The sequence below is a fragment of the Suncus etruscus genome, chromosome 14 (assembly GCF_024139225.1).
Source record: "Suncus etruscus isolate mSunEtr1 chromosome 14, mSunEtr1.pri.cur, whole genome shotgun sequence".
NCBI lineage: Eukaryota > Metazoa > Chordata > Mammalia > Eulipotyphla > Soricidae > Suncus > Suncus etruscus.
This window is the reverse complement of record NC_064861.1, coordinates 74,986,587-74,999,524: the sequence shown is the minus strand read 5'-3', so window position 1 is coordinate 74,999,524 and position 12,938 is coordinate 74,986,587. Positions and strand designations below refer to the sequence as shown.

Below are 12,938 nucleotides of genomic sequence, written 5' to 3'. Positions count from 1 at the left end.
AGCCGAAAGTAATTCCTGAGTATCACTCAGTTTACCTCAAAAACCAAACACACACACACACACACACACACACACACACACACACACACACGCTCACACACACACATGTACACGTAAGAAAAAATAAAGGGCCTACTAAATACATCTGATAATGTGCCTGCCTTGCATTCAGCGACCCAGGGTTGAATATGTTATATGTTCCCTGAGCACTGTCAAGATTAAAGTCTGAGTGCAGAGCAAGGAGCATAGCTGAGTGTGACCCAAAGAAAGAAACGAAAACATTACATACCTAGGATAAAAGGCTTGGATGAGGGGTTGACAGCCTCATGGGCTTAGCCCCGATACTCTTTAAAGTACAGTATTTATTTATTTATTTATTTATTTATTTGATTTTCAGCCCACATCCGGTGACACTTAGGGTTTACTCAGAAATCGTTCCTCGCTCATGGGACCATATGGGATGCCAGGGATTGGACCTAGGTCTGTTTGGGGTTCATCGCATGCAAAGCAAATGCCCTCCTGCTGTGCTATTGCTCTGGCTTCCTTTTAGTGTTAGGGCCAATTTTCTCTGAGAAGAAAATTAAAAATAGAAAAGATAATTGCTGATCTGTTGGCTACCCCTTTCCCTTATACTGGTCTGTGGTATGTACTGCACAAGTGTCCGGAATGAAGGGGTAAATACTAGAGTGAACACAGAACCCCTATGGGGAGAGACTTCTTGAATACCCAATAATAAGTGATTTAGGGTCTAAATATGACCTCCCTGACCCTTTTCTCAGACTGTATCCTAACTAGTCAACTTTCTGTACTGGGTGTCTTCCTGTTCCCACAGATATCCACAACTGTGGACAATTGAGTTTTTGTGGTTGAAATCACAGTTGAGGGCCTGTTTTTAAAGAAGGAGACTGGAAATGAAGAAAGAAGTAATTGGACTAACTTGTGCTTTTCCACAGGGAAGCAGCAAACCCCCGTGGGACGGGAGTATTTCTTTGTTGTGGAATACAGTCAGTAGGGAACAATCCTGCCTGCACCCTGATGGAAATGAGGACTCATGGGGCATCTGTTCTGGAGGAGGCCAGAATGAAGTGAGCATTCTCACTGAGAATCCCCAGTCCGCTGGGCACAGCAACCCTAAGTCTAATCTGTCCAGTTCCTGTACAAAGATCACCACACTTGGGCCACCCTGCCCTGAGAAAACAGTGTTTGCTAGAATTCCCTCACAGCGAAAGTCAAACAAGCTCATTTCCTGCGGAGTGGAGGCCACAGAGTGTAAGCATTGTGGGGGGGCTTTTCCATGTGCTTGGCATTGTGATTTACCATCAGACACCCTCAGTGCACAGAAACCGTCTGAAGGTCAGCAAGGAAGACATGCTCTTTGCCAACCATCACACCCCAGTGACCATAAGGAGGTCTGTATGCAAAAGAAATGTCAGACACTTCCAGCAGGTGGCAAGGCCTCTCACCCCTCAGTCCTTACTACACCCATGAAAATTCAAGTTGGAGAAAAGCCTTATACATGTCTGGAATGTGGGAAGGTCTTTCCCCACTCTTCATCCCTTACTAGGCACAGGATTGTTCATATAGGAGAGAAACCTTATATATGCCAATATTGTGGGAGGGCCTTCAGTCAAAGCAGACACCTTTCTAGGCACATGTATATTCATACAGGAGAGAAACATAAATGTCAAAAGTGTGAGAAGGCCTTCTCTTCATCCTCAAACCTTAGGATGCACATGAGTATTCATACTGGAGAGAAGCCTTATTCATGTCAGGTGTGTGGGAAGGCCTTCATTCAGTACTCTGGCCTTTTAAAACACAAGAGAATTCATACAGGAGAGAAACATTATACGTGTCAGGAGTGCGGAAAAGCCTTCAATCAATCCTCACACCTTTTAACACACAAGAAAATTCATACAGGCGAGAAACCTTATACGTGTCAGGAGTGCGGGAAAGCCTTCACTCAATCCTCAAGCCTTTTAAAACACAAGAAAATTCATACAGGAGAGAAACCTTATACATGTCAGGAGTGCGGGAAAGCCTTCAATCAATCCTCAATCCTTTTAAGACACAAGAAAATTCATACAGGAGAGAAACTTTATACGTGTCAGGAGTGCGGGAAAGCCTTTGCTCACTCCTCAAGCCTTTTAAGGCACAAGACAATTCATACAGGAGAGAAACCTTATACGTGTCAGGAGTGCGGAAAAGCCTTCGCTCAATCCTCAAGCCTTTTAAGACACAAGAAAATTCATACAGGAGAGAAACCTTATACGTGTCAGGAGTGCGGGAAAGCCTTCACTCAATCCTCAGGCCTTTTAAAACACAAGAATTTTCATACAGGTGAGAAACCTTATACATGTGCAGAGTGCGGGAAAGCCTTCGCTCAATCCTCACACCTTTTATCACACAAGAAAATTCATACAGGTGAGAAACCTTGTACATGTGCAGAGTGCGGAAAGGCCTTCTCACAACCTGCAAAACTTTTAAAACACAAGAAAATTCATTCAGGAGAGAAACCCTACACATGTCAAGAGTGCGGGAAGGCCTTTGCTCAACCTGGAAACCTTTTAACACACAAGAAAATTCATTAAGGAGAGAAACCTTATGTCAGGACTGTGGGAAGGCTTTTGGCTAGTCTTCAAGCCTTTATAAGCATAAGAAAATTCATCCTAGGGATGCACACTGTGTAAGGAGTATTGGAAGGCTCTTACTCCTTTACAAGCCCCTTTAGTAGTATGAAAATTATAACAGTGATCTGCATGATGATACAAGATGTTGGCATTGTTCTTACATACAACTGGTGTGGGTTCAATCACTTGCATCTTGGACGGTCACTTTAGCGTGGCAGTTGAGATACTGAGCGCACATCCAGGAATCATCTTTGAGAACCACAAAATGTGGTCCCACCTGGAAATAAATATTTTAAACAGGAGGTAATTCTGACATCTGGGATGTGAGAAGGCATTGATTACTTTTGAATGTGCATATTTGGGGGCAGAGCAATAGCACAGCACCTCAGGCACTGGCCTTGTCTACCGAGAGTAATTTTCAGCTCAGAGTCGGTTATAACCTAAGTGCTGTCAGGTGTGTCACCAAACAGAAAAAATGCATATTATGGACAAGGCTTTATTTGTGTTTGGTTTTTGTTTGTTTTTAGTCCTTGCCAACCACACTTGGGTTACTCCTGGCAGACTCAGGAGACCGTCTGGGATGCTTGGGAATGAATCATGTAAGCCATGTACAGTGCAAACACATATACGCTGTGTTGTGTTGTGTGAAACATGCTGTGTTTCACAAGCATGGAAAGTTTCACTCAGTCTTCAACCCTTTCCCAGCACAGGGATATTCATATAGGAGAGATGCCTTATGTCAGGAGTGTGGGAACACATATGTCAATATAATCATTCTGCATTAAACTTTCTGTGGGAAGGTCTTCAGTTATCCTGGAAATTACTAGACATCACAATTCTGAATATTTGGAAGGAATGAAGGAAGATCAAATGATCCTCAGCTATTATATGAGGTAAATTTATATTAGACAGAACTATACTATAGAACGTCTGATCAAAGTTCCATTCTCAAGCTTGATTACATAAATACTGATGGAGCAAGAGGTAGATTCAGTTAGTTGGACTTTGATGTGCAGCATTGCATACGGTCCCACATGCACTGTTGTGTATGTAAATATTTTAGGGGATTACTATGTTACCCTAAACTGATTGGTGATTGTGCCCTACCCTAGGGTGTGACCTGGCATTCTGCCCCCACCCTAGGGTAGTACCTGATTCTGCTTCCACCATTGGTTGGTATCTGATCCCACCATTGGGTGGTACCTGATTCTGGGGAATAAAGACAAGGGTCTGTGGAAAGCCAGGGCTTTTTGGCTGGAACTGAAGCTGAGTCTTGGGACTTCAGTTTTGTCCACCGAATAAAGTGAATATTTTCACGAGCCTGACTGTCTGCGAGCTGTTTACCCGCCGTTTCACCTCAGAACTGTGAGCTAGACAGGGTGGCAGAATCATGCTCCGAGGTGGAAGAAAAAGGCCTCATCCTCCATCCCACCATCAGTCAACCTCTTCAGGGGCTGACTTGCTACAGATGTAAGGTATCACATATGGTCCTCCTGCCTACCAGGGATGATTCTTGCATGGATAGCCACCAGTAACCCTTGAGCACCACCACATGTGGTCCCCAAGCCAACAGGGGCCAATATATAGGAGGGAAGGTGGTTTCCTTGCACAAGCCCAGTTCAGGTTCAATTCCCAACATCCCCTAGGGTACCCCATACCAGACAGGAACAATTAATGATTGCAGAGTTAGAAGAACTTGATTATAGCCACGTGTGGTCCAAAGAAAAAAATAAATAACTCACTCTAAGTACTTCTGTGATTCTGCAGTGAATGACATAATTGAGACATTCTCACAACTGATTTCTCTGCAGATCTATAAAATTTTCTCATCCTGGGGCCAGAAAGATAGCATAGCAGTACTGCATTTGTGGGGTGGTACATCCAGGTTACTTAGGGTTTACTCCTGAATCTGCAATCAGGAATCATTCCAGGAGACCACATGGTGTGCCAGATATGAAACCCAGGTCAGCCAATTGCAAGTCAAACACATGTGGCCAACTTTAGAGGGACCGGTTTGAATTGGGCATCCCATATGGTCCCCCAACCTGCCAGGGGCGATTTCTGAGTGCAGATCCAGGAGTAACCCCTGAGCAAAACTGGGTGTGCCCCAAACCAAGCAGTCAATGAAGAAATAAATTAAACTTTTTTTCTCATCTTGTGTGGAAAAGAAAAGCTATTAGGTTGTGGCATAGAATTTCCATCCATGGAGCTTTTTGCATTGAAAGTGCCAAAGCATGGGAGATATACAGATTAAGAAAAGACATGACAGCAGCAACCGTGATTGTGAAGAGCTTTTACTGGGCCCAAAGTGAAAGACTTTGGTGTTAGACAACTTAGCATGCTGGGAACCTGTAGTTGTAGTTGATCTTATGTCAGGATACTTCAAGGGTAAGGTCTCCCTGTTTTTAGGCCAAAAGTTTTTCCCTTCTATTTTCCCCAAATTTTGCTATGCCTATTCAAACAACAACTGCCATACACACACCTCTTTATGGTGGTTTTTTTAGTTGTTGTTTACCTCTTAACTTTATTTTGGTTTTTGGATAACACCCAGAGGTCTCAGGGGTTGCTCCTGGCTTTGTGCTCAGAAATCACTCCTGGCAGGCTCTGGGGACCATATGAGATGCTGGAATTCGAACCATTGTCCGTTTTGGATCTGCAAGGCAAATGCACTACTGCTGTCCTATCTCATCCACCCCTTTATCTCAACTTTAAAAAAATCAGCTTACTAAACCTTCTGCTATTGTATTGACTTTATTGAAGATTCAATAATTTCTGTAAATGTACTTGATATGAGCTTTTTCTTCTCTTTATTTTATTTATTTTTTAAGTCATACCCGGAAATGCTCAGGAGTTTTTCCTGGCTCTATGCTCAAAAATCGCTCCTGGCAGGCTCGGGGAACCATATGGGATGCCGAGATTCGAACCGCCATCTCCTGCTTTCAAGGCAAACGCCTTACCTCCATGCTATCTCTTCGGCTCCCCTAATCTTTATTTTTTTTTTTTGTTTTGGTGCCACATCCAGTCGCGCTCTGGGGTTACTCCTGGTTATGTGCTCAGAGATCGTTCCTGGCTTTGGGGACCATATGGGTTGCCAGCGATAGAACCTAGGCCTGTCCTGGATCAGCTGTGTACAAAGCAAACATCCTTCCTCTGCGCCATGGCTCCGGCCCCTTCCATTTTCTTTTTTAGTTTTTCTTTTAATTTTGTATTTTTCTCAACTTTGCTTTCCTTTATCTTGAAACAAATATATCATGATCAGTTTTGTCAACTATGTGATACAATTTTTTATTTTTATTTATTTTTTAGTTTTGGGGCCACACGGTGACTCTCAGGGGTTACTCCTGGCTATGTGCTCAGAAATGGCTCCTGGCTTGGGGGATCATATGGGATGCCTGGAATCAAACTGCGGTACATCCTAGGCTACCTCGGGCAAGGCAAACATCTTACTGCTTGTGCCACTGCTATGGTCCCATTTTTTAAAAAAAGACTGGAAAGCACCCACAGGACTCAAACCACCAGAGTTGATTGGTTTTGTTAAGTCCTGGAGAATGATGCGCCGTTCAAAGACACCAAGACCACAGTCTCATGCAAAAACAGGGGGGTTATTTTCTCTTACAAGCATGCAGGGGCTGTTTAGAATCCAGCATAAGCTAGAAACTGCCAGCCCTGAGCCATGAGCTTACAAGCTGTATATAGTATTTCAAACAATAGAAAGGTACAGTAGATTGATTGGCTTTAGGAAGTACATGACATCTGGCATTTGCTCAATCACATTTTTGCAAGGTACAGGTGCAAGCTTACAGGGTTAACATGACCAGGTTAAAACCATGTAGGAACAGAAAGAAAGTTAAACTATAACTGGGTCTACACGTTCCCACAATTGTGAAGGGAGGGGAATGATTTAAGGCGGTCAGGAAACTCAGGGGAAACTTAAGTTCCCAGAATTGTGAAGGGGGGTAGGTGATCAGGGCAGTTAGCAAATCCAGGGGAAACTTTTCCTTTACAGTTTCAAAGCGAAGCTTTGTAACTGCGAAGTAACTGCTGAGCTACAGCCAGCCCCCGACATTTTTTTAAATAACAAAATTTAAAAAAAGAATACATCAGGAGCTGGAGCAGTAACGCAGCAGTACTGTGTTTGCCTTGCATGCTGATGACCCAGGATGAATCTTAGTTCGATTCACAGCATTCCCTAGGGTCCCCAAAGCCAGGGGCCATTCCTGAGCATTACTAGGTATGGCCCAAAGACCAAAAAACAAACTGGCCAGAGATATACCAGAGCAGTAGGGCATTTGCCTTCATGCTTCATGTGGCTTACCCAAGACAGACCTAGGTGCGATCCCCGGCATCCCAGATGCCTGATTCAGGTGCCAATTCTGAGCACGTAGCTAGGAGTAACCCCTGAGAGCCACTGGGTGTGACCCACCAAAACTATAGGCCAATCTTAACACTACCAAGCCTAATTATAGTGCAATCAGCTTACAGGCATTGTAGGAATTTTGAAGAGCTAGAAGTGGAAAGTCACCAAAACCCTTTATGCTAGAATATAAGCACAATAACTCCATCTACTTAAAAAAAAGTCCTTATCTGGTAGCTAGAGTTGGAAAATCTCCAGACCACCAGCCAATGAGAGTAGGGGGAATAGTGATAGACAGAGGGAGGAGCCTTGCATGCCTTGCAGCCTTGCATGCTGCTGATCTGGGGGCTGACCCAGGTTCTATCTTCAGCATCCCATATGGTTCCCTGAGCCTGCCAGGAGTGATTTCTGAGCGCAGAGCCAGGAGTAATCCCTGAGCAGCCACGGGTATGGCCCCAATACAAAACAAAACGAAAGCACATTTTTATAAAAAGCTCATTGTCTCCTGGACAGTTATTTAGAACATTCTCAAATTGGTGCAGGGTGTATTACTTGAAAATGTACCTTTGCGGGGCCGGGCGGTGGCGCTAAAGGTAAGGTGCCTGCCTTGCCTGCGCTAACCTTGGACGGACCGCGGTTCGATCCCCCGGTGTCCCATATGGTCCCCCAAGCCAGGAGCAACTTCTGAGCGCATAGCCAGGAGTAACCCCTGAGCGTTACTGGGTGTGGCCCAAAAACCAAAAAAAAAAAAAAAAAGAAAATGTACCTTTGCGCAGAAAGTTGGATTGCTTGCTATAAGCACTGTAATTGCCATGGGGACCAATGGGAAAGGGAACTTTCATACCACGTTTTTGTTGCAATTCAGCCCTTGATGGGGCAGGAAAGTGATGGAATGGAGGATGAGGTCTTTCTCCTCCAGCTTGGACCACTCGTCTGCCACCCTGTTCAGCCCGCAGATCTGAAGGTTCAGGATAGTGGCAGGTAGAAAACTCACAGGCTTTAGGAGATACCAGTTTTATTCAGTGGATAAGGCTGAAGACCCGCAGGCTGAACAGGATGGCAGACAAGTGGTCCGAGCTGGAGGAGAAAGACCTCATCCTCCATCCTATCACCTTCCAGCCCCATCAAAGGCTGAATTGCAAAAGTTTTATGCCAGAAACAGGCAGGTAGAACTTCCTCAAACTTCTATAATTTGTAGTCAATGAAACTGCATTATTGCTGTGAAAAACAATGTTCTGTTACTTTTTGGCCACTCAAGTAGGCTCTTGTTTATACAACCCATGTTGCCACTGACAACATCGTGAACCTCATTTACTCCTAAAAACAGCTAGAATGTCCTCAAAATAGTACAATATGTAATATTTGAAAATGCACAAGACAGTTTGCCGCATGCAAGGCAAGTAGTTTGCTGCATGCAAGGTCTTAGGTTGAGCAAGACACTCTTTGGAACCAGTGAGCTTGAGGGCTGCAGGGTCTGGAGAGACAGCAGGCAGAAAGGGCCTTTTTGTGGCAGGTTTCTGAAGTGGTGTGAGTCCTGGCATCGATCCGAGGGGGTCCTCATGGCTGCAGGAGTTCTGAAGAGAGCAGGGCCAGGAGGAAGCCCTGCGCAGGGGATTGGGGGGGGGCGCCTCAACAGCCCAGAGAAAAGGCCTTGGCCAGGGAGGGAGGGGAGGCTCCTGGGGTCCCACCAGGGGCCGCCTGTGGCCAGGGCGTGTCAGGAACTGTGGCTGTGAGGTCCCCATGTCTTTGTTGCTCCATGCTGAAAGAGACCCAAGAGGCCCTTTGCCCTGTGGAGTCACTTTTCAGGAGGTTCTGCCCAAGGCACTTTCTTAGGGGGTGAAGACCCTGAGGCCGGGCCCGGAGGTGGAGCCCTCAGAGATTGTCTGGCCAGCCAAGTCAGACAAATTTGGGTGGGGTGGGGTGTTCTTCCTCGGAGGCTCGGTCCCGCGATGTTCGGGTTCTCTTGTGCAAGGACGGGGCGGGAGGAGGGCAGCCTCACTTGGAGTCCGAGGCCACACCAGGCCAGGCCCCACACCTCACCCTGGGCCACGACCCGCCCCGCCTCGCCTCACTTCGCTGTGTCTGTGTTTCCAGGGAGCCGAGGCGCAGGGCAACCGCCCAGCCCAGGCGGTGTCTGGCCGTCGTTGGGCTCCGCCAGCTCACAGAGACCAGGCCGGGACAGCGAGGGGCAGGCAGCGGTTGTGACGGGAGAGAGGAGACGAGGGTGGATGGGCGAGGTCGGGCTGCGGTTGGGTGCGGTTGCTGGGCACACAGCTGGCATTTCTGCCACGGATCCTGTCAGGGCCGAGGCCGTGGCAGACACTGGAGGAGACTTGAGGCGACGCTGGAGGCAGCTGGGGGAAGTGGACCTGACTGTGGCCGTGACCGTGACTGTGGCCCGGCACCTGCAGCTTCCTGCTGGGACATCCGTGGAAGGCAGCGGGTGGGGTGGGATCGGTCACCTGGCAATTGGCCTCCACATGTCGTGTGGGAGGCGGGGGTGTCCTGAGACCGAGAGAAGGGGCGTCACAGTCCCTTGGGTTTGTCGGGTTCTGTTGCCCCTGGAGGCGGGAGAAAGCCTGAGTGTGTGCCTGGGTGGCTACTGGCCAGCGGGTCTGAGCAGACTCCTGGCTGTTTCTTGATTCGGTGCTGGACTTGTAGGGGTGCTCTTCTTGCGGGGATCTCCCGCACCCCAGAGGGAACCCGCATCCCGCCTGGACTGGGCTTGAGAACAGAAGTAGGAGTCAGCCATGCCCTGAGCACCTCAATTCCTTCTCTAAATAATACCCATCCCTGCAGACGTTTCCAATGGACTGTTCTCCCCCAAGGCATGCTGAATTCCCCAACCATGTGTCAGTTTTTTGTAGATAAGGTTTTGAGCCCTGCTCGTGAAAAATTTCCTCAAGCCATGATATTTCATTATACAGATGATATCTTGCTCACAATGAACAATTGAAACAGATTTACAGGACTTATACTCCTATGTTACTGACTGTTTACAAACATCAGGACTGAAAATAGCTTTAGAAAAAATACAGATAATGCCACCATATCAATATTTGGGTTTTACTTTGGACCAGACGTCTATACGTCCACAAAAAAAATTCTATCAAAAAAGAAAACCTCAGAACGCTTAATGATTTTCAGAGACTTTTAGGTGACGTAAATTGGCTCCGCCCTGCACTAGGAATCCCAAATGCAGAGTTATCTAATCTGTTTAAAACGTTGGAGGGTGACCCTGCTTTAGATAGCCCGAGAAATTTAACAACAGCTGCCAAAAATGAATTGGACATCTTCTTGAGCAGATTACAAAAATCGTTTCTCTCAAGATTCATCCCAGGAGAAAAGGTATTTCTGTTAATCTTCCCTACTATAGAAACCCCCACAGGGGCCTTGATGCAACAGTCAGAACCTTTGGAATGGGTGTATTTACATAACAAACAACCTCGCTCAGTTGTCCCCTACTTGCAACTGATTTCAGAGATTATTATCAAGGCAAGACTCAGATCTATATCTTTACTAGGTTTTGACCCAGATATAATAGTTTTGCCAGTACCAAAAAAGGAAATTGAGTCAATATTGCCAATTAATTAATCTCTACAAAGGGCCCTCTCAGATTTCACAGGAGAAATATCCTCCCATTATCCAGCAGGAAAAATTTGGGACTTTTTAAAGAAAACTCAGTTTGTTATTTCCTCAATTGTTCGGGATTCCCCTATTCCCAATGCCAAGGTTTTTTACATTGATGGATCCCAAAATGGAAAAGGAGGAATAACCGAAGACAACATTAATATGACCATAGATACCAAATATAAATCTGCACAGAAAGTTGAATTAGCAACGTTAATTTACCTATTAGAAAATATATCTGAAGCCATGAATATAGTTTCTGATTCTTTGTATGTGGTAAATTTATGTCATGTGATGGCCACTGCTTCCCTTAATGCTAATAACCCAATCATACAGAACTTACTTAAACAATTACAGCAGCTTCTTCAAAAAACGAACTGAGCCCATCTTCATCACGCATATTAGAGCCCACTCAGGTCTTCCAGGACCTATGGCTCAAGGAAATAAAACTGCTGACTTGCTAGCAATGCCTATATTTAAATCACCTGTAGAGGAACATTCAGCCCTACACACAAATGCTCGCCGTTTACATGTGAATTACCAAATTCCATGGAAGCAAGCTAGAGAAATTGTAGAAAACTGCAACATATGTGCACCATTAACAAAAATGACTCACATAGCAGGAGCAAATCCAAGAGGCTTACAGTCTAACGAACTTTGGCAAATGGACATAACTCAAACAGATTTATTTCCAAGGAAACCTTATCTTCATGTTGTGGTGGACACTTATTCTCGGTTTATGTGGGCAATTCCCATGTCTTCTCAAAAATCTAAGGCTGCTTGTAGCTTTCTTTTACAATGTTTTTCTGTGATGGGTATTCCATATTCTATAAAAACTGATAATGGGCCAGCCTATGTTAGCAAAACTTTTGAATTTTTTTGTAAGGAATGGAAGATAAGACATCTCAGAGGAATTCCTTACAATTGTAGGGGACAGGCCATTGTAGAAAGGACTCACAGAACCTTAAAAACTCAATTGCAAAAAAATAGAAAAAGAGGTTTATCACCAACGGATTTGCTATCTTTGACTCTTATCACACTAAATTACTTAAACTTACCCCAAGGGGAAAGTTACACTGCAGCGGAAAGACATTTTAATGAAGATATTCAGAGACAAGAAACAACCCTTAAACCTATTTGGATCAAGGAGGATGAAAAATGGATAGCTGGCTATCTTCTCCTAAGAGGAAGGGGTTATGCCTATGTTTCTATAAATGACAACCCTCCCAAGAAATTTTGGGTTCCATTACGTCTTGTTAGAAATCGGGCTAGCACAAATGATCAGGTTCAGACTACAAACTCCCCTTCAGAGCAAAAACAGAATACTTCAGACACTAACAGCAGTAATATTGCTGAGGTCTCTGGGGCAGGGAACGATTTAGCTGTCACACACCATACAATGAGTGAGACTGATGGTAGTGATAAACCCTTACACTCCGAGATGCAAAAGGAAAGACAGGAACCTGTCTTAACTGGGCTCCAAAATATAGGAAACTCTTGCTACATGAACTCAATATTGCAATGCTTGTATAATATTTCAGGCTTGACTCAGTATTTTCATAAAGATCATTATAAAAAGGATATTAACAAGAAAAATTCGATGGGGCATGAAGGTAAATTAGCCGAAGAATTTGGTCGGCTCATCAAAACCATGGGAAATGGATTTCATAGATATATTAACCCTGAAAGCTTCAAAGTAACAATTGGTTTACTTAATGACCAGTTTGCTGGACACAATCAGCAGGATCCTCATGAACTACTGATGTTCCTAATAGAAGGACTACATCAGGACTTGCTTACTGTAAATCTAATGACAGACAAAACTACACATCTTATAGAAAATGAAAATTATGAACAATTTAGTCCAGAACACCAAAAGGCTCACAAATCTATTATTTATGATCTCTTTCAAGGACAATTCAAATCTATACTCCAGTGTCTCACTTGCCACCAAAAGTCTGAGGTTTATGAGACATTTGTTCATTTGTCTCTGGCTGTTACATCTACAGATAAATGTACATTACAGGAATGCCTCTCTGAATTTTTTAAAGAAGAAGAATTAAGAAATGACAACAGGGCCCAGAGAGATAGCACAGCGGTGTTTGCCTTGCAAGCAGCCGATCCAGGACCAAAGGTGGTTGGTTTGAATCCCGGTGTCTCATATGGTCCCCCGTGCCTGCCAGGAGCTATTTCTGAGCAGACAGCCAGGAGTAACCCCTGAGCACTGCCAGGTGTGACCCAAAAACCAAAAAAAAAAAAATGACAACAAAGTTCTGTGCAACAGTTGCAAAACTAGAAGGGATTTTTCAAAGAAAATGTACTTATGG

The 12,938-nt window shown here is 44.8% G+C and overlaps 2 protein-coding genes across 2 annotated transcripts in view; one reads left to right on the top strand and one right to left on the bottom strand.

Annotated features, from left to right (window-relative positions):
* The window catches only part of ZNF91 (zinc finger protein 91), a 693,978-nt gene that overhangs the window by 517,971 nt on the left and 163,069 nt on the right, over window positions 1–12,938 (bottom strand). The gene's annotated exons all lie outside the window — the stretch shown is intronic.
* The window catches only part of LOC126027241 (zinc finger protein 93-like), a 594,792-nt gene that overhangs the window by 548,131 nt on the left and 33,723 nt on the right, over window positions 1–12,938 (top strand). The window contains exon 4 of the mRNA XM_049786237.1: window positions 2,179–2,262. Within this exon, the coding sequence (XP_049642194.1) occupies window positions 2,179–2,262 (84 nt within the window). The remainder of the gene's footprint in view (window positions 1–2,178; window positions 2,263–12,938) is intronic.